General features: G+C 34.5%; 9 protein-coding genes across 9 annotated transcripts; 7 read left to right on the top strand and 2 right to left on the bottom strand.

Moving 5' to 3' along the window:
- Window positions 1-417: 417 nt before the first annotated feature.
- On the bottom strand, window positions 418-1,815 carry LEE1 (Lee1p; the record flags this gene model as incomplete). Its single annotated transcript, XM_003670310.1, has 1 exon — window positions 418-1,815. One exon carries the CDS (start codon window positions 1,813-1,815, stop codon window positions 418-420), a length of 1,398 nt encoding a protein of 465 aa, XP_003670358.1.
- A 1,827-nt stretch (window positions 1,816-3,642) lies between these two features.
- LGE1 (Lge1p) lies at window positions 3,643-4,845 on the top strand (the record flags this gene model as incomplete). Its single annotated transcript, XM_003670309.1, has 1 exon — window positions 3,643-4,845. The coding sequence occupies one exon, from the start codon at window positions 3,643-3,645 to the stop codon at window positions 4,843-4,845; it is 1,203 nt and encodes a 400-aa protein (XP_003670357.1).
- A 2,161-nt stretch (window positions 4,846-7,006) lies between these two features.
- Window positions 7,007-8,155, top strand: SUR1 (mannosylinositol phosphorylceramide synthase catalytic subunit SUR1; the record flags this gene model as incomplete). Its single annotated transcript, XM_003670308.1, has 1 exon — window positions 7,007-8,155. The coding sequence occupies one exon, from the start codon at window positions 7,007-7,009 to the stop codon at window positions 8,153-8,155; it is 1,149 nt and encodes a 382-aa protein (XP_003670356.1).
- Window positions 8,156-12,433: 4,278 nt separating this feature from the next.
- PDR12 (ATP-binding cassette multidrug transporter PDR12) lies at window positions 12,434-16,972 on the top strand (the record flags this gene model as incomplete). Its single annotated transcript, XM_003670307.1, has 1 exon — window positions 12,434-16,972. The coding sequence occupies one exon, from the start codon at window positions 12,434-12,436 to the stop codon at window positions 16,970-16,972; it is 4,539 nt and encodes a 1,512-aa protein (XP_003670355.1).
- A 408-nt stretch (window positions 16,973-17,380) lies between these two features.
- Window positions 17,381-18,847, top strand: RGL1 (Rgl1p; the record flags this gene model as incomplete). The annotated part of the gene is made up of 1 exon (XM_003670306.1): window positions 17,381-18,847. The coding sequence occupies one exon, from the start codon at window positions 17,381-17,383 to the stop codon at window positions 18,845-18,847; it is 1,467 nt and encodes a 488-aa protein (XP_003670354.1).
- A 325-nt stretch (window positions 18,848-19,172) lies between these two features.
- On the top strand, window positions 19,173-19,922 carry VPS28 (ESCRT-I subunit protein VPS28; the record flags this gene model as incomplete). Its single annotated transcript, XM_003670305.1, has 1 exon — window positions 19,173-19,922. The coding sequence occupies one exon, from the start codon at window positions 19,173-19,175 to the stop codon at window positions 19,920-19,922; it is 750 nt and encodes a 249-aa protein (XP_003670353.1).
- Window positions 19,923-20,053: 131 nt separating this feature from the next.
- Window positions 20,054-21,004, bottom strand: CWC27 (putative peptidylprolyl isomerase CWC27; the record flags this gene model as incomplete). The annotated part of the gene is made up of 1 exon (XM_003670304.1): window positions 20,054-21,004. The coding sequence occupies one exon, from the start codon at window positions 21,002-21,004 to the stop codon at window positions 20,054-20,056; it is 951 nt and encodes a 316-aa protein (XP_003670352.1).
- A 275-nt stretch (window positions 21,005-21,279) lies between these two features.
- On the top strand, window positions 21,280-22,605 carry TIM50 (protein translocase subunit TIM50; the record flags this gene model as incomplete). Its single annotated transcript, XM_003670303.1, has 1 exon — window positions 21,280-22,605. The coding sequence occupies one exon, from the start codon at window positions 21,280-21,282 to the stop codon at window positions 22,603-22,605; it is 1,326 nt and encodes a 441-aa protein (XP_003670351.1).
- A 2,207-nt stretch (window positions 22,606-24,812) lies between these two features.
- Window positions 24,813-26,315, top strand: ALD6 (aldehyde dehydrogenase (NADP(+)) ALD6; the record flags this gene model as incomplete). The annotated part of the gene is made up of 1 exon (XM_003670302.1): window positions 24,813-26,315. One exon carries the CDS (start codon window positions 24,813-24,815, stop codon window positions 26,313-26,315), a length of 1,503 nt encoding a protein of 500 aa, XP_003670350.1.
- Window positions 26,316-27,036: the final 721 nt, after the last annotated feature.

The following is a 27,036-nucleotide window of genomic DNA, read 5'->3' as shown; positions in this document are numbered from 1 at the left end:
TACATATCATATAATATCAGAAATAAAGATAATATGTTAACTTCAAATTAAGATGTTACGTGGACTTTTACGTTTTTTTAAACATTCGAAAATTATATGGCCCACCCCATCTGCCATAATAATTTCCAGACATGGATGGTTGGTGTAGCTCTAAAAGAGACTGCTATATTATATATGTAGAAATACTCTTACAAGTCTAACCGGGAGGATCCGAGGAAAAGAAAGTGACCCCTAAAAAAACGGAGCGTCTGGGAGGAGCGTCACATAATCAAAAAAATAATAAAAAATAAAACAAAGCAAAAACAAGGCATTCAAAAAAATGGAAACTTTGGTAAGAATGTAGATTATATTATAGTAGATTATATTATAGTAAAATATTTATTTTATTTTTTATTTTTATTTTTATTTTTGTTTTAATCAAGTTTCAACCGTCCTGTTTTCCATATTTTTCCTATTATTATCAACTGTTGCATTTTGTCTTTGTTGTTCTTCATCATCTTCTTCAGTCATTGAAAGTAATAAATTTTCTTGAAATTCATGATTATCCAAATTATTATTATTATTAGAATTAGTAACAGTAGTATTAGTACCAGTAGAAGCCTGTGGTGGTGGTAGTACCGATGTAGTTATATTATTTGAAATTCTCATGTTAAATAAGTTGTTTCTAACCCATTCGATATCTGTGTAATTATTGTTGTTGTCGTCGTTATTAATATTTCCGTTAGTACCCGAAAAAGAAGGATATTGATACGATTGATAGTGTTCTTCTTGAGAATTCATATTCCTAGAATTTGAGTAAGCTGATGTAGACGAAGAGGAGGAAGTTCGAGGAGATACTTTTGTATTAGCCAGTTCATTATTATTATACAAAGGTTGGGAAGAAGATGAGGAAGGGTAAGAATAATGTGGTCCGGGTTGTAGTGGTGGTGGGTGACGGTATTCGTAATTTCTTGGAGTCATCATATCCATATTCATATTTGTTGTTCTTGTTGAAGTTGGATAATAAGGTTGTTGTTGTTGTTGTGAATAATTTTGTAAACTAGTAGAATTATAATTGTAGTTGTAATTATAATTTTGGTTACCATTTCCTGGGGCAGTTAATGGAGGAGATAAAGTATTTGAGTAATACGTGGAACTTATTTGTTGTTGTGGATTAGACATAGGAATATTAGTATTATTGATGTCATTGTAATCACTTGGAAGGGAACTTGATTTTGGTACATATGGATGCAGAGGATAATTTCTTCTATCAATATTAACATTAGTGTTAGTACTATTGTTATATTGAGATGGATTAATGATATGAGAGTTAGCACATTTATTACCAAATTTACAATTCCCCATTTTAAAATATTTGCAAGGAGTTCTATTAGCAGTTAAATAATCTAAAGAATGAGAAAATGGACATGCGTTACCAGCTTGACAATTCCCATTTTTAAAGAATTTACATGGGACATGAGAATAATTTTTTGAATTATTACTTGCTTTATTTTCTTTCGTGATTCTTAAGTGTTGCTTAATTAATTCTTCATGTTCTGGACTAAAGTCGCTATCATTATCATTATCAATTTCATTATCAATATCAATGTCGATATCCGCTTCGAAGTCCATATCGATATCCATATCCATATTATTGATATTATTGATATTATTATTCATGTTTGAAGATGGAGAAGATGATGAATTATTTGTTGAATGTAATGGAGATGATAAGGGTAATGATTGGTCTTGTTCCTGTTGTTGTTGTTGTTGTTCCTTCCAATTTTTTAAAATTGAAGAATTCAATTGATCTTGATCAGTCGAACTTTTAAACATAGTGGTATTTCTTTGTGTTATAATTAGTTAGCAACAATAAAAACACAATTGGAAAGAAAGAAAAAGTTGTTTGAGAAGACGTTTGTAATTAGAGGCTTTTTATTTTTTAAAATATTTTTGAGTATGGTTTCTTTTGAACTCTTTTTTAAAGTGCCCTTTTTTTTTCTCTTTTTATTACGTTTTATTTTATTTTTTTCTTTTCTTTTATTATCGATAACAGGGATAGTTCGTTAGTGAGCAGCAACAATATTTAATTAAGAATTGTTAGAAGAGAATAGGAAATAATACTTAAGAGAATATTTTGGTGGTGAAAAGAATAATAATAAACTGTTCTTTAATGGTATAGTATTTTTTTGTCACAAACTTCAATTTTTAAAATCAATCGGAGAACTTATTTCCGTAAGTATGTGTAACTAGAGACTACAGTGATATAAGGATTGAAATAGAGTGCATATATATAATTTATAACTAATAGACGAAGGTTTATCAAAGCATACATGGTTGCAGGATGACCGAAACGCACATCATTATAAAAGGATACCAAGTGTATAAAATTTGGAGATGAAAAATTTCATTGATTTACGTGCGTATATTGTTTATTGCTAGAAGTCCGATAATTAAAAGGGGATGAGAGTGTTACATAATACAAAAAAGTACGTGCGGCTGCCCGAGGGATGCCCTATTCCTTTTTGGAGGGAGGGGTTCAGAGGAAGAGAGGGCTGTGGAGAGGGGAGTGGAGCATTGCATGATAAATAGCTTAACTTAACTTAGCTTAACTTAACTTAACTTACATCATGAAGGTGGGAGTACAGGTACTTACTTACTGGCTTACTTACTACTATATTTGTCATCTCTTCCCTCTTCGCTTCGTTTGTAAATTGCATGATTGTCCATCAAGGAAATCACACGATAGGAATAGGAATATAGGAATAAAAAGAAGAATAGGATTGGAGAAGCTCCTTAAACACGCTCAAATTAGATTACGTACACTTCATACCCTCCACTTTGCCCCCCCCCCCCCGCCACTGCAGCGTCCGGTACGGCAGAGAAAGAGACGCCGAGGGGAGGCACGGCTGTGGCAGACAGGGTAACAAACAGATTTGCCAGGGTTTATCATTCTTTCTTTCCCCATTACCCTCTGTGTTGGAATGTAATGTAACGTAAACGCACATAGCCGCCCAGCTAGCGTTGTTACGCCGGGTGGAACCATCTTAATAGGGATTACACCACAAACATGGTCACTTTATTTCTTGCAGAAGTAAAGAATGATTCATTACGTTAAGCTCCTTTTACACTCATATCACCAAATTACTGAACACAGAAGTTACGTACATATCATGCAACACCTTCGTATTTAGATTATTAAACTTCTTCAAGAATCCAAATGACTGTTTCTAATGAACACCAAGGTTCAAAAGGAAATATGTGTTGGGGCAATATTATATGAAAAGCATAGAGAAGTATCAACATTCTAGCTTCTTTGACGAATATTCCGTCACTACTTACTGTTAAGCTAGCAAACAATGTTAGCGTAATAAACAACTGCGGATAGTGTTACCCGGTCGCCTTTAGAAAATTTTATAAAAAATATCAACACTAAATGGAACAAAACAAAAAAAAGTAGTAGACTATGCCTAGTCTAATATGAACAAAGATGCTGCTGTTATAGAGTCATAGATCCAACCAAAACAGTAGAATATAAGATATTTTTGAAAGTTGCCTCGCCCTTTTCTTCATAATAAAACTAGAAACGCTGCTTTTATAACTAAAATTTGATTTTAAGCCAGGCAGTCAAAAAGCATATAACAGAGGTAAACCAAACGAGATATGAGTGATAACTCCAACGATAGAAGCACCGGCAATGGTACTGCTGCCAGCAATGGCACTCCGACAAATACTACGAATACACACCATACAAGTAGATACTCCTCGGAATCCGCCCCGATTACAACAACATCTACATCCAACGATTCCATAAATGGTCCGATGTCAAGAACTAGTAATAATAACGGGTTCCAAAGTAGGTATCCTTCTTCTCATTATCAAATAAGTGGTGGGAGAGACAACAATACTAGAGGAGGTAGAGGTAGAGGCGATTATTATAGACGACCTGATAACAGATATCCTATAAATACTCCTCCGTTTGAACATCCTGGGTTTTCTTCTTCACATTATAATGTTCCTAACGATAATAAATATTATTCAAATGATATGGACTATTATAACAACAACACCAATATGACGAGAGGGAGAGGGAGAGGAATTAGTGGTAGAGGTCTCCCTAGAGGAATTAGTAGAGGAAGAGGCGGAAGAGGAAGAGGAAGAAGCTCATATTACTCTTCAGTATCATATCATCACACACAAGTACCATATCCACCACCTCCACCTCCGCCTCCACCTCCTTCTTCTTCGTTAATAGCATCACAGTACACTGATTCCAGCTTTACTTCGCGACAAAGAGAGGAAAAAAATCATGAAACGAGTCTTACAAGTAATAATATTGAGCATTTCCAAGAAACATTTAATACATCATCTTCATCATCATCGTCACCATCTCATAGAGCCCAATCCAGCCATGAGAGGGATAATCGTTCCGTTTTCCCATCGAGGTTTCAAAGAAATAACGATATCAATAATAACAATAATAATACCAATGACGCACAGGAACAAAGACAATATGGTCATCCATCACATTCCTTCGATCAACGACAACCACGACAGCAACAACAGCAGCAGGGGGGAATGGATTTATCGACAATAACCCAAGATAATGTCAATAAGATGGATGAGAATGAATCACCATTTTTCTATTTGACAAATTTGAATCAATTTGAAGATACTAATAAGATTGAAGAAATAAAGGAAACTTTGAATGAAAACAATATATTGAATTCTAAATTGAATGAAAATCATTTGAAAATGATTAAAATTCAATTGGATTTGAATTTATTAATTAATCAACATGAAAGAGATTCTTTAAACGTTCAATTAACTCAAGAAAAATTAGACTCTTTATTATTGATGCAATGATGATAAGACTAACAGTAAAAAGGACACTTGGATTATGTTATACATGAGACTCGATGTGAATTTAACATATAGATAGATAGACATAGATACAAAAATGGAACTAAACCATTTCTCACTGTTTTACATTTTTTGGGCGGTACTGTTATATAGAATTACATAGATTCTAACGGATAAGACAAATTCGTTTGTAATTGTTTACTTCAAGCGATAATTTTATCAATTCTTTTACTTTTCTATTTTTACTAAAAAATTAGGGTAAAAAGCTAACCCCGGCAATATAATGACATCTTGTTAGGAAAGCAGATAAATTTTTACAATGTACGTAACCAGCAAATAAAATACTCCAAGGTCCGGAAGTGGAAGACCTACGCAACGTGGTGGCTTTCTAAGTAGATGACGACGTCCAATCTTCTTGGGAAGTTCCCGGTTGAGACTGAGTTGCGATGGCTCATAGGGTTTCCCCGAGTATAGCCGGTCTCGTAGGCATAATTTTATGCAATAGGAAAGCTACAATGAAAAATATAGTACAAAAACTATAAGTACGTACATGTGCAATGTCACACACATAGAGTTTCTTCAGTAAGATAATTTGACTGAAGGAAGGCAGAAGTTTAATTAGATACTAGTGCATGTGCTATGTACATAACATCAAAAATCGATGGAGGTAATAGCACTTCGGTTTATGATATTCACATACGCATTACATATTAGACAGACTATGTTCCTTAACAAATCTTAGCATTGTTCTTTTGAAATCATATTCTTAACTCAACAATGTAAAAATACAGAATCAAACTATGCTGCATTCCGCGGGATCATGACAGTGTTGGAACAACCGTCCATATTAGGTATTTTTTTTTTGATCCTTCCGTCGTCAAGTTGTTGTCGGTGACATAACTTGTGTTACCCTCCTGCTTTCCTGGAAAAACATACGCCAAGGCTGACACTTTCAACAAAAAAAAAAAAAACTAAGCCCAACTTTACCCCGCACTCCTTTCTGGTTGTACACCCATTTCTCAGTCGGAAGGAGAGACACCAAAAACTAGCACCGAGTTTCCCTTTCTGTTTCTTTCTTTTTTACTTATCCCGTTAAGTCTTTACTCTACGGTCATGTCTGAGTGGAAATAACGTTAAGGAGGGTAAGGCTGACACTACGTCTCCTTAGTTAACAGCTATTCCGTCGGGGAAGGAAGTATCCCCCCCGTCTTTAATGCTTCTTTTGGTAAAAGAAAAAAAAATAGAACATGGTTCGCGTTCTGTGGTATTTTCTCCGGTGAGATAAGAGTTTCACCAACGGAATAAAAAAAAAAGAAAAACTGCGCCGCCTTTTTGAATTGTTCAGTTTCTAGTTTTCACAGCCCGATTTTTCCCTCTGAAAGGAAGGATTGAAATGTTTTTATTGTGTTGTGGTGCTGTGTCATTTTACGTGTTTGTGTTGTACGGTTGTTTCTCTGCCAAAAGATGCTGAGTTTCCCAAATTTGTATTTTTCAGTCTGTCTGTTTGTCTGTTTGTCTGTCTAATCTCTGGTTGTTCTCTGATTGAATTGGAATAGAACAGTTCTATTCTTACGCCATTGTTTGCTGTAGTTGTTGTTGTTGTTGTTGTTGTTGTTGTAAAAATAGGATTCTGTATGGGCTCTGTTTTATTTAAAAGTAATGTCAAAATCTTGAAATCTCTGTCTTCTAAAACGTCTTCTCAATTCAGCCTCTCTCGTTTTCTTTCACGTTTATCCTCTTTTTCTGCTGCTGCTCCTCCTCCTACTTCTACTCCCTCTCTTATATCTCCTCTCCTCTCGACTGTTTATTGAACAACAGATAAAGAGAGTTGACAATTACAACTAGTTAACATTCGCTATTTGCTTCATAGCTATCAACGTTATCCATTCACTTCCCATTTGTTCTCTGCCTCTTTTGTTCTTCTAATTATAGACTAGAAAAAATTACAAATAGAGAAAAAGACGAAAACCATTGCTTATAAAAGTATACATAGCCTTCGAGACTAAAAATACAATAGCTAATTTTAAAAGTGCCTTTAATCAACTCAAAACAAGGATAGCTTACTATAAACCCCGTATGCTCATACTGCTACTAATATAGTAATAATAATAATAATAATAATAATTGCCGATTAAAATAAACAACTATATTTTATTTCAACAACATGAGAAAAGAACTAAAATTCCTAATATACTCGAATATACTTCTATGGGTCTTCATAGTATACTATACATTCGATCTTTTGATGATATGTATAGATGATACAACAAAAGAAGCATTCACAGATGACGATTTAAATAACATACCAACTAAAATATCAAATAAACCACAATTAATTCCAAAAATAATACATCAAACATATAAAACAACTGATATCCCAAAACATTGGAAAGCAGGTCAACAAAGATGTATAGATTTACATCCAGACTACGAATATATATTATGGACAGATGAAATGGCTCTAGATTTTATCAAGGAGAACTATCATTGGTTCTTACCCACATTTAAAAACTATAAATATCCAATTCAAAGAGCAGACGCTATAAGATATTTCATATTATTACATTATGGTGGTGTCTATATAGATTTAGATGATGGCTGTGAAAGAAGATTGGATCCTCTATTGACTGCGCCTGTGTTTTTAAGGAAAACTTCTCCAATTGGTGTATCAAACGATGTTATGGGTTCAGTACCAAGACATCCATTCTTCCTTCGGGCTATTAAATCATTAGAACATTACAATAAATCATGGTATATCCCATATATGACAATAATGTCTTCCACAGGTCCCCTTTTCATAAGTATAGTTTGGAAACAATATAAAAGATGGACAAAACAAAGTATAGTCGATAATGTGATTAGAATTATACAACCAGATGATTACAAAATGACATCACATTCATTCTTTTCCATTTCAAAGGGTTCATCATGGCATATGGATGATGCAGCATTTATGAAATCTCTAGAAAATCATATTCTTTCATGTGTAGTAGCGGGATTTATCGCTGCATTTTTTGTATTATATTTCCAATATTGTTTCTATTGTTTCCTTTGTGCTTCCAAAAATTCTTACAGTGTTTACTTCTTTAAATTGATTAATCTCATTAAGAATATTTCAAGAGCTTTATGGACTAAATTCAACTCATACACTAAATCATCATCGTCATTAGCATCATCATCATCATTCAATGGGAATTACAGCATTTCCAATGAAAGTTTACAAATGAAAAGATTAAGAAAAGATTCAAACGCCATAACGTTAGTAGATCTAGAGAAAAATCCAAATACAGGACAATTAATTATCTATTCTTAAAGATATCCAAAAAATTAACTTTTGAAGAATGAACATTCACTTCCCCCCTCCCCATCAAGGACACAACCATACCCTCGCCCTTACGCACATATATATCCTTATAAATTATTAAAATTCACGTTATGTTATGTTATGTTATGTTATATTATACTGTATTATGTCAAATTTATAAATTGTAAGAAAATTAATAATAGAGCTTTTCTTATTCTCTATAGTTATATCTGTTGTGTTTTCCTGGTTTTAAAGTTTCTTAGAATAAACGATACTAACCAGTTTTGCTTTTTCATTTTCCCCAGGAAGAGAATGAACTCTAACAAAATGAGTCAGCAACCCAGAAGTTAAGTATGGTACTTACCGAGTAACATTCAGAGTTGGAGGTACTGTTCCTAGCCCCTTTTTGTCTGACAGATATCTGCGAACAAGTTATAAAACAAAAATATTGAATATTCAATAATATTCTAACAAAGCAGCAGCATTTGTTTTTGTCCTTGAGGGTTAGCGTTACCTATCTTTAATTTGGTGTTGGTATTTTGTATTCGCTATGATTCTACTTAATGAATTTATGAAATAATATTATTTTGTCTCATCAATGTTTCAATCTACATTGAAAGAGGAGCTTAATATTGTCTATTTTTCTGTTCAGGATACGGTTCTCCTTATTAGCAATTTAATGATAAGGCCCTGGCCATTCCCTGTCATGTGAAAAGATTCAAAATACATTTGAATATTAAACGTTACTAAATAAATGCGTCCACACTGACTTTCTTCTAATTTCAAGCTTATTTAGACACCTTGATATTTCTTATATTGTATTTTTGTTAGATGTAATTTACTTCTTATTGATAGTTCAGGGTTATCTATGAATACGTTCAGGTGTAATATATATAGTCTAGTATAATAGGTTCGGTTATATAATAAGCCGCTAGGACAATAATGGGATATGGTGAATACCTGAAGGGTTCTAAGATTGGTAACGTTCTCTGAAGTAGCTTCAGTTGCAAAGTTCTCATTAGAAAATCTTGAAAGGATCGTCAAGCTCGGCGTGTCGCATATGCGGGTAAGGCCATGGTCGCATTATGCGGGTAATACACTTTATTAGGATCCTCGTTATACTTGGATCAGGGTATAACTAGTATTCAGCTTATACTGTCCCATCCTTAAGTCTGTTTAACTTAGGTATTCTTAATAAGCGAAGTGTAAAACATGTCACGGTGTTGGGAAATGGTATATATTCACCAGAAATGTCCCTGTGGTGACAGTCTGCTCCTCTCTCCCTTATAGGTGAGAGTAATATCTAATTATGTAAAATGTATATGGAAAATCCTCGCCTATATACCTGTAAAAATTAACAGCACATCACATCACATCGTGTTATATGACATGATTTAATACGCCTTAAATTCGAACAGGTATGGTTTAGAGCAACTAAATCAACCTTACAATTTTAAGATATTTACTTTTCGTCTCTATAACTTGAAAATTTGTTGGCTTAACAGATTGAAAAGATAAAAAGGATAAAATCCAAAAATAAACAAAAAAACGGAAGAAACAGAAGAGCTCTTATTTTTACCAAGTAGTCACAAAAGTTGGGTAATTTTTCAGATGTGTGTATTGTGAGAGAGACTTCGCTTGAATTAAGCTTATCTAATAATTAAGAGACCTACAAGATGGTTGGGTGGTTGCCTCCCGTGATTATCAAATCCTTTTAAAAGAAGACGATTTGTGACACTTCAAAAAGTATAAAAGATGATGGGATTTGAAAAACCCCGAGCATTCTATATACTGCCTTGGTTCAAATTTAGCTGGTACGATTTTATACTCTAAACTGCGTTCATTTATGGCATATGGTGAACAGCAGGGGTCTTCCTTTATATATATATATATATATATATATATGTTGTTAAAACCAAGTTAAAGTCCTATATAATCCTAAGTATTGACGAAAAATTCCTATTTGTATTTCTTTTTCTGTAATGAGCTTCTTATTTTTTCTATTCACCTAGCATCTTTGTTGAGAATCTTTACCAAATCAATAATATTCGGTACACTTTCCTGTTATGTGCAAGAGGAAGTCTCTAAGAAAGATGGTTACTTAAAAAGTCCTTATTAGACATATCTGAGGCCCGTTGAGGGCAAATTGGCAGCCTCACCTGACGTTACATCCATGTTGACAATTGATGAAAAAGGGAAAATCCTCATTGTTGGTTTTTCAAAATGACTACAACAAGTACTTTTTACTAAAATTGTAGAGATCCCATCCTATATAATTTACTGAAAAAAATAACAGTATTAGTTCATTAAAAACTGAGATAGCTTTGGAATATTTACCTTACGCTGGGTCATGTGCCAGTATGTGTCAGTCCCGGCTGGAGGTTCCATACTATACACCGAATTATACTAAACTCTGTAAAGTTCGGATAACCTATGTCGTTTTTATGATAACCGTAAATAGATTACGTAGCAATCGGAGATAAATAGAACATCTAAGAAATTAAGTATCAGGATATTTATATAAATGTTGATAGCGATTTAAAAGACGCGGCTATCAAAGAAAGGAAGGAAGGGTAGAAAGTAAGTTGACCTAAGACACAAGCAGTTAAGAGAATTCTGTGTGTATTTCTAGATAGTTTTTTTTATGTAGTAAGTAAAATAGTTAATATAAAGTAAAGAAAGGAAAATAGATTAGAAGAAAAGACGTCTAGTCTTTGCTTCTTTTTAAATAAAGAAATTTTCTCGAGGAAAGAGAAGTGGGTGTTAGAATAGAGCTACAGTGCTTTCAATGTGTCATGGTTGTCAGTGATTTCTCAAATGACTTGATTTGGACCGGGTCGAAATAGCGGGGAATTCGATCGGTACCAACAATGTATATAAATCATGGAATGGTATAGCCTTTGGGTATGAAGTTATGTGTACCAAAGAAAAAAACACAAATAAAATATGTATATATCCACCTTCGAGAAACAAATGATACTTATGTATGTACAAAGAAGTTATAGAAAGGCCGGTTTCCCGGAGTTACGTACTGACTCTTACCAAATGTCACTTTCTTTTTCTACCTCCTGGCATTATTATCAAATAGAGATGGTCCTTTGATGAGGGAGAAATATGCGTACAGAAATATCCCAAGGTCTGCCATATAGGCCCAAAGCTATGTACCGCTCCATATCAACTTGTTGTTCTCTTCAAAAGATTAGACAGCTCGGAGTAATGGGTCTTATGCTGTCACCTACCTACGCAATGATTTTCTCTCATAAATAAGTAAAATTTATATCTCATGTTGCTTCATAAACGTGACTAACTCTCTTGGTGAGAAACTTCCAGCCGTTGAGTCGGCTTATCCGGAAAAACATCATTGACCGGACAGGCTGAAATAATCGAGGCCGGTTCATAAGGTTTCTTTTTATTATGCGCGGTTTTGGGAAACCAGACAGTTGTCAAATTTAGAAAAATTTGCCATGGAAAATGGTATTACCCGTATTGGTTTGGAGCCGATGACGGACTCCTCCTATTAAACGGCGTAGGACAAGGAAACTCCACGGCTAAGCCGGAAAACCTTTTCTGGGAAAACTAAAAACAATGTGTGAAATATGATATCCGCGTGCGGACCTTCTCTGTCTAACTATATATTTTCTTCCTTCTCAGCCTTGCACTTAGTCCAGTCCAGACGTGAACGGCTAATTCCTACAGTGGTTACTCTGTCCCTGACTGTTTTCTCGAGAGGGACGGTTCTTAAGAATGCTACCCTAATTACTCAGAGACTTGTTGTGGGAAAATTTTTCAATAATAAGGTCCCTACAGAAAGTAAACTCTTTCCAAAGAACTCCAGAGAAGGAAGACGTATCATTTATGAACCGAAGTGAATCGCCGGATTCTGAACCGCTGAGGAATATAATGTTATCTCGAGCTTCAACAATATGTACCTAAGATAAAGATATCGGCTCATAAGATGAACAAAAAAAGTAACTTAATATGGTAAAGAAATTGATGTGGAAAAAGATATATAAAGGATGCACTATTTTGCATAAGATGTTCAGAGTCACATTAACTTTTTTCTCCATTAAATAATTGAAAAAAAGAACCATCGACGTATTTCATTGTTCAATTACTCACATTACATTGATTTTACAATTGAAATATCATTGATATTATAATATTTTCTCACAAGAAAAAATTGAATTAAATTTAAATTATTCTCTAATAACTAATTTCAAATCTCAAGTTTAATTTAATTATTATATTATCTTTCGATCTTCTCTACCCAAATTATTACAATTAATTATGTCCTCATCGGGTGAAGAGAAAGAAAGGTACTCAAAATCGCATGACGATTCTCATAGTGATGCTGGATCCTATGCTGATTCAGCTGTCTCATATGAGGTTCCAAGAGAAATTGACGAAAATCAAGATGTCAATACTCAATTATCACGTCATTTATCTAACATATTATCCAACGAAGAAGGTATTGAAAGATTACAATCTATGGCAAGAGTCATTTCCACAAAAACTAAAAAGGAAATGGACAAGTTCGAAGTTAATGAACTAGATTTCGATTTACGTTCTTTATTGAATTATTTAAGATCTCGTCAATTAGAACAAGGTATAGAGCCAGGTGATTCAGGTGTTGCATTCAGGAACTTAACTTCTATTGGTGTTGATGCTTCTGCAGCTTACGGTCCAAGTGTTGAAGAAATGTTGAGAGATATAGGTAATTTGCCAGCTCATTTATTAAATGTCTTCAAGAAAAAAGGTGATGTCCCATTGAGAAAAATTATTCAAAATTGTACTGGTGTTGTTGAATCTGGTGAAATGTTATTTGTTGTCGGTAGACCAGGTGCAGGTTGTTCTACCTTATTGAAAACCATCTCAGGTGAAACTGGTGATATGGTTGAAGTTCAAGGTGATTTCTCCTACGATGGATTGGATCAACAAGAAATGATGTCAAAATACAAAGGTTACGTTGTTTACTGTCCAGAATTAGATTTCCATTTCCCAAAGATTACTGTTAAGGAAACCATTGATTTTGCATTAAAATGTAAAACTCCAAGAACAAGAATTGATAATATGACTAGAAAGGAGTATGTTGATAGTCTAAGAGATTTATGGTGTACTGTTTTCGGTTTAAGACATACTTATGCAACAAATGTCGGTAATGATTTCGTTAGAGGTGTCTCTGGTGGTGAACGTAAACGTGTTTCTTTAGTCGAAGCTCAAGCAATGGGTGCTTCTATTTATTCTTGGGATAATGCCACTAGAGGTTTAGATGCTTCTACTGCCTTAGAATTTGCTCAAGCTATTAGAACTGCAACAAATATGATGAATAATTCTGCTATTGTCGCTATCTATCAAGCAGGTGAAAATATCTATGAATTGTTCGATAAGACTACCGTATTATACAATGGTAGACAAATCTATTTCGGCCCTGCTGATCAAGCTGTTGGTTACTTTGAAAGAATGGGTTGGGTTAAACCAAATAGAATGACATCTGCTGAATTCTTAACTTCCGTTACTGTCGATTTTGAAAATAGAACTTTGGATATTAAGCCAGGTTTTGAAGATAAAGTTCCAAAATCCGGTAGTGAATTTGAAACATATTGGTTAAATTCCGCTGAATATCAACAAGTTTTACAGGAATATGAAGATTATCACAACAGACATGCCCCTGAAGAAACCAGAGATAGATTAGAAGTTGCTAAAAAACAAAGATTACAAAAAGGTCAACGTGGTTCTTCTCAATTTGTTGTCAATTACTGGACCCAAGTGTATTACTGTATGATTCGTGGTTTCCAGAGAGTTAAAGGTGATTCCACATATACAAAGGTTTATTTGTCATCTTTCTTAATCAAAGGTTTAATTGTTGGTTCTATGTTCCATAATATCGATAATAAAAAGCAGTCTACTACTGAAGGTGCTTATTCTCGTGGTGGTTTATTATTCTATGTCTTATTATTTGCTTCCGTTACTTCCTTGGCTGAAATTGGTAATTCATTCGCTACAAGACCAATTGTTGTCAAACATAAATCTTATTCGATGTACCATATATCCGCCGAATCACTACAAGCTATTATAACTGAATTCCCTGTTAAGTTTCTCGCTATTTTAATTTTATCCTTTGTCAGTTATTGGATTCCTGTCTTGAAGTATGAAGCTGGTGCTTTCTTTCAATACATTCTTTATTTGCTTACTGTCCAACAATGTACTTCATTTATCTTCAAATTTGTCGCAACTACTACAACTGATGGTGTCACTGCTCATGCTACTTGGGGGGTCTATGGGTTTTTGATTCTTTGTATTTATGCTGGTTTCGTTTTACCAATGGGTCAGATGCATCACTGGATTAAATGGATTCATTTTATAAATCCTTTAACTTATGCCTTCGAAAGTTTAATGTCTACTGAATTCCATGGAAGAGAAATGCTATGTAGTCAATTGATTCCTAGCGGTCCTGGCTATGAAAATGTTTCGATTGCTAATCAAATCTGTAATTCCGCTGGTGCTGTCAAAGGGCAATTATATGTCAATGGTGATGCTTATATAGATAAAAGTTACCATTTTGGTTATGATCATGCCTGGAGAAGTTGGGGTATCAATATCGTCTGGACTTTCTTCTACATTGTCTTGAATGTCATTTTATCCGAATACTCGAAGCCTTTGGCTGCTGGTGGTGATTTATTATTGTATAAGAGAGGTCATATGCCATCCTTTGGTACTGAAAGTGCAGATGCTAAGACTGCTTCAAGAGAAGAAATGATGGCTGCCTTAAATGGTCCTGATGTCGATTTAGAAAAAGTTATCGCTAGTAAGGACGTTTTTACATGGAATCATTTGAACTACACAATCCCATACGACGGTGCTACAAGACAATTACTTTCCGATGTTTTTGGTTATGTTAAACCTGGTAAGATGACTGCTTTAATGGGTGAATCCGGTGCTGGTAAGACAACTTTATTGAATGTTTTGGCTCAAAGAATTAATATGGGTGTTATTACTGGTGATATGTTGGTGAATGCCAAACCTTTACCTGCTTCCTTCAATAGATCCTGTGGGTATGTCGCACAAGCTGATAACCATATGGCCGAATTATCTGTTAGAGAATCTTTAAGATTTGCTGCTCAATTAAGACAACCTAACTCTACCCCATTAGAAGAGAAGATGGAATATGTTGAAAAAATTATTACTTTATTAGGTATGCAAAACTATGCTGAAGCTTTGGTTGGTAAAACTGGTAGAGGTTTAAATGTTGAACAAAGAAAGAAGTTATCTATTGGTGTTGAATTGGTTGCTAAACCTTCCTTACTATTGTTCTTGGATGAACCTACCTCTGGTTTGGATTCACAATCTGCTTGGTCTATTGTTCAATTTATGAGAGCATTAGCTGATTCTGGTCAATCTATTCTTTGTACAATCCATCAACCTTCCGCTACATTATTTGAACAGTTCGATAGGTTGCTGTTGTTGAAGAAGGGTGGTAAGATGGTTTATTTCGGTGATATTGGTCCAAATTCTGCAACCTTATTGAATTATTTTGAACGTCAATCTGGTGTTAAATGTGGTGTCTCTGAAAATCCAGCTGAATATATTTTGAATTGTATTGGTGCAGGTGCTACCGCTAGTGCTAGTGCTGATTGGCATGACTTGTGGCAAGCCTCTCCTGAGTGTGCTGCTGCTAGAGAAGAAGTTGAAGAACTTCATCGTGTTTTACCATCTAGACCAACAACTGATGACCCTGAATTGGCTGGTAGATTTGCTGCCTCTTTTAGTACTCAAATGAAATGTGTTTTACATAGAACGTACTTGCAATTCTGGAGATCTCCTGTCTATATTAGGGCCAAATTCCTGGAATGTGGTTCATGTGCTTTGTTCATTGGTTTATCTTACTTACATGTTAAACATACTGTTGGTGGTGCTACTGCTGCTTTCTCATCTATTTTTATGGTTTTAATTATTGCCTTAGCCATGATTAATCAATTACATGTGTTTGCTTACGATAGTAGAGAATTATATGAAGTCAGAGAAGCTGCTTCCAATACTTTCCATTGGAGTGTTCTATTGCTATGTCATTTCCTAGTTGAATGTGGTTGGACCATGGTTTGTCAATTTGTTTGTTGGATCTGTTACTACTGGCCAGCTGGCTATAACGGTAGTGCTCCGCATGCTGGTTTCTTCTTCTTTTTCTATGTCTTAGTTTTCCCAATTTATTTCGTTTCTTACGGTCTATGGATCTTGTATTTCTCACCAGATGTTCCCTCTGCTTCAATGATCAACTCTAACTTATTTGCTGCCATGTTATTATTCTGTGGTATTCTTCAACCTAAATCTAAGATGCCAGGTTTTTGGTGGTTTATGTATAGAACTTCTCCATTAACTTATGTTGTTGAAGCTCTTGTTGGTCCTTTAGTCCATGGTAAGAAAGTTATTTGTGATCCTCATGAATTAGCCGTCATGGACCCTCCATCCGGTCAAAACTGTGGTGATTACCTAAATAGATACATTACAGATAATACTGGTTATTTGCTAAACCCCTCTGCTACAGAAAACTGTGAATATTGTCCTTATAGTGTTCAAGATGAAGTTGTTGCAAGATTCGATGTTAAATGGCATCATAGATGGAGAGATTTTGGTTTCATGTGGATTTACATTTGTTTCAATATATTTGCCATGTTAGCTTGTTACTACATTATGAGAGTCAAAGTTTGGTCATTAAAGTCTGTTCTTGACTTCAAGAGTTGGTTCAATGGTCCAAGAAAAGAAAGACATGAAGCTGACACCAATGTTTTCAAAGCTACTCCAGCTGATGAACAAAAGGTCAAGAAGCAATGATCTCACGAATTTTATTATTATTATCTCAATATTTTTTTATTAATTCCTTATCGTTTACATAATTTATAGATATCCAATTTAACGTATTCTTATTCACAAAACAATTACTAGTGTAGAAGCCTTGTAATCAAAATAGTTTTCTATAAGAGGTGTGTTTCTCGGTTAATAATCCTTATATATGATATAATTTGAGCCTGTAGACGATGACAGAAGTGTTAACATTTACCTTTAAACAAAGGGCGGCGGTTAACAGGCGCAGCGGAAATTCAATAGATATTCATGCAAGTAAGCGTGTAACATGTTTGATGAACAAAGTCAAAAAAACCCAAGCTAGTTTGACTTTCAAAAGCAAAGTGATCAACTTATCGAGACTCTATAACTTGGGGAGTTTCTTTGTAAGGTTCAACAATGTTTCATCACTCTCATAGTACGAGTCGTTACGTACATACAAGACCAATTATTTCACTAAAACCAAGTTACAATTCAGTAATCAGAGGTTGTCCTGGTATATCAGATACTTTACCTCGAATTGAATGTCAATTACAAATAAGATCCAACAATGGGAAACTTTTCAGAATTGAGAAAATTGAAGTAACTTTGAAAACTATTGAATCGCTGATAACCACAACGTCAAATAATGTTAGGTCGTTAACTAAATCGAAATTGAAATCCAAGAATGAAAAGCACAACACACATTATAAGAAAAACATACTGATATCGGAAAAGGACCTTATTGGTATTGATATTCCTTTGACCATAGGATTACCCGACGATATTAAAGAGACCAATTATAATAAAGAATTTGGCAAATGTATTACAGTGCTAGAATGTAACGTATCGTATATTGGAAATGATAATGCGAGTGGAAGCACCTCTGCAAAGATTGAATCCTTCAGTCAAATAATTAATGTAGAAAGATATGTATATATTCCTTCCAAAAGACTATTTCCGCCCATCACGAAAAAAGTTTCTTCTCCAGACAAAAGACTTCTAATATCTTATTCTATAGAAAATCCATGTTTAAGTATAGATGATCTTTTAAAGTTAGAGATTGAAATAAAACCTGACTTATTCCAAGAATCCACTCATAACAGTCCACATATACCGAATGATAATGATCGAATATTCAACAAGAGAAAAACAAAGATAAAATCCGTAACTTTCAGATTGAAAGAATTCTTAGAAGTTCATAATCCAGAATTCCCATCTGATGAAACTAAAGAAAATATTTTGAAAGAAGTATCAACTCCAGTGAATCAAGTGGTTACAAATAACGGTATTACATTTAAGACGAACGTCAGAGTATGTTCTAAGGACTCTTTATTCAAAAATTTCGAATCAACAATGCAAGAACCTGCCTTTCTTTTTAAGTTACCTCCAGAGCACTCAATCCCATTTATCAAGCAAGGAACATTACAGAATCAAACCACTAGGCAAATAAATACGAAACTTTTACAGAATAAAACAAACGATGTACCCATACAGTATCACAATTCAATTACAACAATGGGTACTTTATTTTCAATTTTCCATTCGTTGGAAATGAAGTTCAAACTAGGCAATGGTAAGAGCTTCCAACTACATCAAAGACTGGATATAGCTCGTTGGCCAGTAAGTCAGGTTAAATATATCGAACAAATAATTCAAAAAGAGAAGCAAACTGCTAATTATGCGAAACAATTTTATAATAATTTCGGTTCCATAAAAAGAAATAAACATTCTGGAAATTTAGAATATCCACCATTACCACCTGTAGTATACTATCCAGATGCTGAAACGTTTGACAAATTTGGAATCATATATGATAGTACATCCGATAATGAATATGTAACTTCGAAAGCAAGATTACCTCGAAGGATTGCTGTTATTGAATGATGTATATATTACGTAGAACAGATGGTATCCTTATTATATGTATATTTTCTTCCATGGACATCATTTATCTATCACTAAGGACTATAGACCATATTATTTTATGAAAGATAGACTTTACTCCAAGTAGTTCATATTTTAACTTTGTCTATCTCAGGTTATTATTCGACGGCGCTACCAAATATAGATGTTAATATATATATATATATAGATATCTTGCAATACAATTTGACGTTTTACATATATTACTAAGAGACTATAACTGTCTATTATATAAACTTAATTCCCTGCTTGACCAACACTGACAAAGCTCAACAAACAAATAAATATGTCAGGAATAGCACCAATAAACCACTTTGGAACCCAAAATAGTACCAGGCCATTTCCACAAGAATTGTATCAAGAAGTCCCGTTATTTGATTCAACGACGACGAATTCTCAACAGCGAGAAACAATAGAATCATTATCAGAAATATATTCCATCATAATAACGTTAGATCATGTCGAGAAAGCATACTTGAGAGATTCAATTACATCATCTCAGTATACGAACACTGTAAATAAATTGTTGGCTCAATATAAGACGTATTTGTCTAATGAAGATGTATCAAAGGCATTCCAATCATTGAATGATTTTAAGACTAGATTTAATATTGTTGCTTCAAACGCAATAACAAGATTAGAAAGAGGTATACCTGTAACTGTAGAGCATGCGATCGAGGAAGATGTTGAAGAAGATGAGTCATCCGAAACTCAGGGTGGTCAAAATACAAATAGGAAGAAAGGTAAATTCACTGGTAAAAATGTTGCGGAGGCAACTGGGAACTTTATTACTGTTATGGATGCCTTAAAATTAAACTATAGAGCGAAAGACCAATTACATCCTCTATTGGCAGAGTTATTGTTAAGTATTAATAGAGTTACTAATGTGGATTTTGAACATAGGAAAAAATTAATTGAATGGATTGTTAAGATCAATAAAATGGATGTGAACCAAGATCTTTCCGACAATCAGGCAAGAGAGTTATTATTTGATCTAGATTTGGCATATAAGAGCTTTTATGCGCTTCTGGAGTAAAATCTATGTATATACAAACTTATGTACGAGAGAAACACTAGATATCTTGCATAATCTTCTGCCTCTCTTACGGTTGATATATATGATAAATATAATATGGGTTTTCACTTTGAATAGGAAATTTTTCTTAGTTAGGTTTTCCTAGAAAGGATCTTTTTATCCTTGACTTCATCTTGGAACAGAGCAAGCACCTTCAACGTTTCGCGTTCTCTTTCAGAAATATCGTCTGAGTTGACATGTTTGGATTTAGTATCTTCTTCCTCGAGACTTCCAACTTCGTCTGGTTCTGTAATTTCCTTAATCAAATCAGAGTTGATAGGCAGGTGATGCGTAAGGTCATCTCTTGTTTCAACGTCGGTACAGACCGATATTAGTTTATTTTCTTCTTTCTTAGATAGCTTATTATCATTGGCACTTTCTATCCAGCGAGGTAATTTCATCTTTATTGGGGCGGTATCGATATTGTTGTCACTACCTTCATCCTCAGAATTTTCCCCATCAAGATCATCATAGCTTAAACGCACTTTCATCATTTGTTTCACTTTACCTCTTCGAAGTTTATCATCATCTTCTATTGCTTTTATAGGTCGTTTCAGCCTTCCTACATCAAGATCTTTAAAATATGGCACGGAAACTTCAATATGTTCAATTTCAGCTGGATACAAATATTTTTTAGGATCATCAGGATTTTTTTCACCACTAACAATTTCTCTAAATGTGTATATTGAGTTTCCAGCAATCTTACCAAAGATATTAGTATTAGAATGAAAAGTATGACTCCAATCCAAAGTGGAAACAATCCATGTCCCTTTTTTCGTATCCCAACATAAAATCCCATCTGTAACTACTTTTAATCTTGAATTATGTTCTCTTGTTAAATTAGTGTAAAATGTAGAAGATAAACCAATCGATCCTGTATCTATATCGTTTAATTGACATTTTTCAAAGGATCCATTCAAACAGAGTTGTAGAAACTTCCTACATGTTTTCGGTATTTCATGAGCCCACAATTCAACTTGCAGGACCCCCTTTGTAGTGACTATTGTGCACTTAGCAGTAGTTTTGGGTTCTGATGAAGACATGGGAATACCGAAGTTCAGTCGAAACCAACAAAAATTGTAATAATAGCTCCCTGTATTGTCGTTATTTGTATGTTTCTTGAAAATGATTCCATAATAATGTTCTTCACATAGTATATTTTCCAAAATATTTTTTAGCGTTGAATTGCTCCGCTAAAGAAAGATTAACTTAAAAGAAAAATAAACTGAATGACTAACAAAACAAACTTGAACAGAGGTCTTATATACTCCCCAAGAAGGGTAGAAAAGAAGTAAGCAAAGAAACGAAATTAGTTGCTATGTTATCATCAGTTATCAAACGGAATGCTGGGATTTCAAGGCTCTCTATGGTGAAGAGTACACGAGTTCTTCTTATAAATAAGCATGAGAACGTTGCGAAGAGGAATTTCAATTCGTATATCTCATTACTGTTGAAAGAAGACCAAGGATCAAAGGAGCCTGCTACTAATAAAAAAGCGAATACGGGACAAAAATCTATATTAACTGATGATATTCTTGCTAAAGCTGGTTTAGATATTGATGAATTAAATGCCAAAAAACAAGCGAAGTCTGAAGAAGAACAGGAAGGACGAGAAGGTCATGAAACAGATGCACAACAAGAAGGTGCACCAAAACGAGAAAGGAGAAAGAGAGCAAGAAAGAGTTCCACTGATCTCAAGAGAGAAAAATATGCCAATTGGTTTTATATCTTTTCATTTGGTGCATTAGCAGGTACAGGATTATACATGACAAGAGATTGGGAGGATAGTGAATCTGAAGATGTTAAAAAAGATATTGCAAATGGATATACACCTGGGTTAATGTTCCAAAGATTTAGAGCCCGTTTCAACTCTATGTTTACCTATTTCCAAGAACCTCCATTCCCGGATTTATTACCTCCTCCACCACCAGCTCCATATCAAAGACCATTAACTTTAGTTCTTACTTTAGAAGATTTACTGGTTCATTCTGAATGGTCCCAGAAATATGGTTGGAGAACCGCTAAGAGACCAGGTGTCGATTATTTCCTTGGTTATTTATCTCAATATTATGAAATTGTTTTATTCTCCTCCAATTATATGATGTATGGTGAAAAGATTGCTGAAAAGTTAGATCCTTTGCATGCATTTATATCTTACAGTTTGTTTAAAGAACATTGTGTCTATAAGGATGGTGTCCATATTAAAGATTTATCCAAGTTGAATAGAGATGTCAATAAAGTTTTGATTATCGATACTGATCCAAATAATTATAAATTACAACCAGAAAATGCTATTCCAATGGAACCCTGGAAGGGTGAAGCGGATGATAAACTTTTGAGATTGATACCATTTTTGGAATATTTGGCTACTCAACAAGTTGATGACGTTAAACCAATTTTAAATAGTTTCAAAGATAAGAAGCAATTACCTGAAGAATTTAATAATCGTGTTGCTAAATTGAAGGAGAAATTTATCAAAGAACAAAAGGAAAAGAGAGATGGTAATTGGTTCTTAAAGGCTCTTGGTGTTCCAACAAATTTGGGCTCACAAACATCCAAATTCCCATTAGATATGATTCGTGAAGAGGGTGAAAAGAATTATGTTCGCTTCATGAAGTTGATTGATGAGGAAAGGAAAAAATGAGAATCCAACAAGAACAAATGGGTGGTCAAACTTTCACCTTGAAAGATTATGTGGAAGGGAACATTCCAACACCAGAAGAGCAAATGGCAATGCAATTAGAAAAGCAAAAGGAGATAGATGCCATGTTTGAACAGAAGAAAAAGGAGGAATTGCAAGCTGGACAAAAGAAATAAGAAACTTTCAATTTTCGGCCAAACCCTGCATTGTGTAATGTATGTTAATTAAAGATAAAAAACAACAACATCAATAAACTCTGTACTGTACACTATTTGTAAATAGTAAATAATAATTTCTCATTAACTTTTATTTATTTCCTATATGGATCTGTACTGTATTGATTGCGCTATTAGCATTACAGTATCAGGCATGGATTTAAGGGAGGCTAGTAACTAAATTGAGACCTTGACACATCTACGTATTGTATTTGATCTACTACCCAGTGGCCTACTAAAGAGGGGAGAAATTTTATAGCAGTATGCTTTTTAGATGGCATAGTGACACACCAAGTCCCACCTGGGTACTCTCCTATAGACTTATTGGAACTACTGATGTATTTAGATATTTGGAACTATGTAGTACTAAACTATCTGAATATCTTACTATTGAATTCTTTAGATATCATGTCAGGCCGGAAACTCTTGAGCATCATGATGATCTAATCCTGGAAGAACGGATAAAAGGCGGGAATAATTGTCAAAGCCACAAACACCTATGTACGATTTCCGAAAATTATTACTAATAGAACTTGGATGACATAGCAATGTATTGACAATATAGGCATTATTCGAAAACAATAAATTTTCATAAGACAACGGATGTACGTATATCGGGGACAAATCTGTCACCACTTTTAAATTTGGCCCAAAATTTTAGGGACATTTCTAAGTTTGGCCCTTTTCGGAGCGTGGGGAAAATGACGAAAATTTTGACACTTTTCTCTTATTCAAAATTTGGCCCTCCCATGAAATAGAAATCTAATTTGGAACACATGACTAATATCTCCCATGGAATACTAGAGACATAATAGGAAAGTAAGATAGGTGCTCGACAAGTCATTTTTTTCACACGGATGGATATTGGAATCTTTAGGGTCGTGTATGAGCTAAGATCATACGTCAAAATTTACAAACTTAGACTTGGATTACGTACAGGCTTTCAACAATCCCTGCCTGGATACTTTTCTGATTTTTGTCCGTCGAACAATGGGCTTGAATAGGAAATATTACGAAATAGAGCAAAAAAGGCGACTCCTTAAGGGTGTATTTTCTTCAACGTTCTCAAGAATCTTTAAGATATTTCAAAATACGAACACCCAGTGGAAATCTTGGCAATAATACGTGAGTATATGCATACTTCGGTAGATAATTCAACATTAAAGTCTCAAGTGCTTTAGCTTCCGCTGGAAAGACTGACCCTCCGGGAGATTTCGGAGAGCACACAATTTTTATGCTCTTTTACGTAATGGAGGTTTCAAAAGTGAAAAATTATGAAAAACAAAAAAAGTGAAATGTCATTTTTCAGCCGCGCGGCCCCTACTTGCCCCACCTTTTTCCATTTGTCCGGAAACTTGGGAAGACCACCGTGGAAAGAATAAGAAATAATACGTTCAGCCACACGGTAGCATACGGCTCGTAATTTGTCCCTAGTTAAAAAAGGCGGCCTTACTCGCCGAAGCCCCTCTTTGCAAAGAAGATAGACTTTTCCGCGGAAACGACGCTCTTTCCTTCTTTCTTTCTCACATTTTATTAACTATTCTTTTAGAAATGTGGTGTTTTGAACCGAGATCGATGTTTGTTAGTGAGATATTGTTCACCTACTTGTACGTCAATTATTAGTAAGATATCACCGATGGTTAAAATTACGTGTTCGAGATAAGTGGACCCTCAAAAATGAAACTTTTAATGGGCTGAAAGACGGATCTAAGCTTTCTTCATTGGTGGATTGGCACCACTTTCTGCTACACCACCAAGAGGTAGGCCATGCCTTCTCGAGAGGGGAGATCTTGTCCTCGAATTTGAAAGAAGAAAAACGCAACCTCGAGCATCTTGGATTATATAAGGGCGACCAATTTTTCATCTTAAGGATATCTTTCATCATTTCTCTTTTGCTTCCTATTATCCATTTTATATCTCATCATATAAACAATAAAACATTATTAAACCAACCCACATTATATACATACACATACACATACACATCAAAAAAAAATGACCAAATTCAACTTCGAACACGCTGACCCAGTCACTATCACTTTACCAAATGGTTTAACATATGATCAACCAACTGGTCTATTCATTAACAATGAGTTCATTAAATCTCAAGATTACAAAACTACCAAGATTGAAAACCCATCTACTCAAGAAATAATCTGTGAAGTTGCATCAGGTACTCCAGAAGACGTTGAATACGCTGTTCAATGTGCTGAAAATGCCTTCTTCAACACTGAATGGGCCACACAAGATCCAAAAGTTAGAGCTCGCTACTTAAACAAACTAGCAGACGTAATTGAATCTGAACAAGAATTAATGGCCTCCATTGAAACCGCCGATAATGGTAAAACTTTAGAATTATCTCGTGGTGATGTATCCATCGTCATCAACTGTATCAGAGACGCCGCTTCATATGCTGATAAGATCAATGGTAGAACTATCGATACTGGTGATGGTTATATGAACTTTACAATGAAAGAACCAATCGGTGTTTGTGGTCAAATTATCCCATGGAATTTCCCATTGATGATGTTAGCTTGGAAAATTGCTCCTGCTTTAGCAATGGGTAACGTTGTCATCTTGAAACCTGCTGCAGTCACCCCATTAAATGCTCTTTATTTCGCTTCCTTATGTAAGAGAGTTGGTATCCCAGCAGGTGTCGTCAATATTATCCCTGGCCCTGGTAGATCCTTAGGTGCTGCCATAACTACTCATCCAAAGATTAGAAAGGCTGCCTTCACTGGTTCCACGGAAGTCGGTAAGGATATCGCTATGAGAGCTTCTGAATCTAATTTGAAGAAGATCACTTTGGAATTGGGTGGTAAATCAGCTCATATGGTTTTCGATGATGCTATCATTGAAAAGACTTTACCAAATTTAGTTAATGGTATCTTTAAAAACGCTGGTCAAATTTGTTCTTCTGGTTCAAGAATTTACGTTCAAGAAGGTATCTATGATGAATTATTGGCTGCTTTCAAAGAATACATCGATAACACTATTAAGGTCGGTGATCCATTCAACCCAGATAACTTCCAAGGTGCTATTACTAACAAAGAACAATATAACACTATTTTGAAATATATTGATATCGGTAAAGATGAAGGTGCTAAAATCTTGACTGGTGGTGAAACTGTTGGTGATAAAGGTTATTTCATAAGACCAACTGTTTTCTACGATGTAAATGAAGATATGAGAATCGTCAAGGAAGAAGTATTTGGTCCAGTGGTCACTATCTCCAAGTTTAAGACTATTGAAGAAGGTGTTGCTATGGCCAACGATTCCGAATTCGGTTTAGGTGCTGGTATTGAAACTGAAAATATCTCAACTGCCTTAAGAGTTGCCAAAATGTTGAAGGCTGGTACCGTTTGGATTAATACTTACAACGATTTCGATTCAAGAGTCCCATTTGGTGGTGTTAAACAATCTGGTTACGGTAGAGAAATGGGTGAAGAAGTTTATGAATGTTACACCGAAGTCAAGGCTGTTAGAATCAAGCTTTGAACAAACTGGTTTCAAAACCCGCAAAAAAATACCTTTAATGAACATTATGTCAACCATAGATCATCCCATAGAAACAACATTCCACAGCATATAAATTTACTATAAAATAAGCTTATGTATATAATAAAACTAAACATTTTAATTAAAACAGTCAGCAAAAATTATCATACTTTAACTCTGAACCATCGTCGTATTTTTATATAGACCTATATTCTTCTAAGTATATTGCTTCCTCTTCTAATACGTACTTACAAACGAAAATTGTTTAAAAGCACTTATATTTATCATATATATATATATATATATATATTCCTTAGTTCTTTTCTTTTTGCAGAGTTAACTTCCATTTCTTTTTCTCTCTTCGAAACTTTTAGTTGTGTCGTGTGACACATTCCAGTAGACGTTCTTTAAATTGCGCTCAGAAAAAGTTCCTCTAGAGTTATATAAACAGAAATTTGAGAAAGCATTAAATCATCCTTCCTTTATACGTTATGAAATGAAAATCCTCTCTCGATGATTAAAAAAGGATGACTAATAAAAATGTCAATTTATTCATATTCGAGAAGTTGTCAAGCGAAATCGTTTTTTGACCACTAATGTCATGATATATTGACTAGATCAAAAAAAAAATCCTCACCTCTTTGTATTGCACAACAGAGACAGTTTCGTATGGAATTGCTTCTCTTAAAGACAAGGAGCGGAGTTTGTAAATTAAGCACCC

Source organism: Naumovozyma dairenensis, chromosome 5 (assembly GCF_000227115.2).
Source record: "Naumovozyma dairenensis CBS 421 chromosome 5, complete genome".
Lineage (NCBI taxonomy): Eukaryota > Fungi > Ascomycota > Saccharomycetes > Saccharomycetales > Saccharomycetaceae > Naumovozyma > Naumovozyma dairenensis.
The sequence above is the reverse complement of the archived record's forward strand: the minus strand, read 5'-3'. Positions and strand labels throughout refer to the sequence as shown.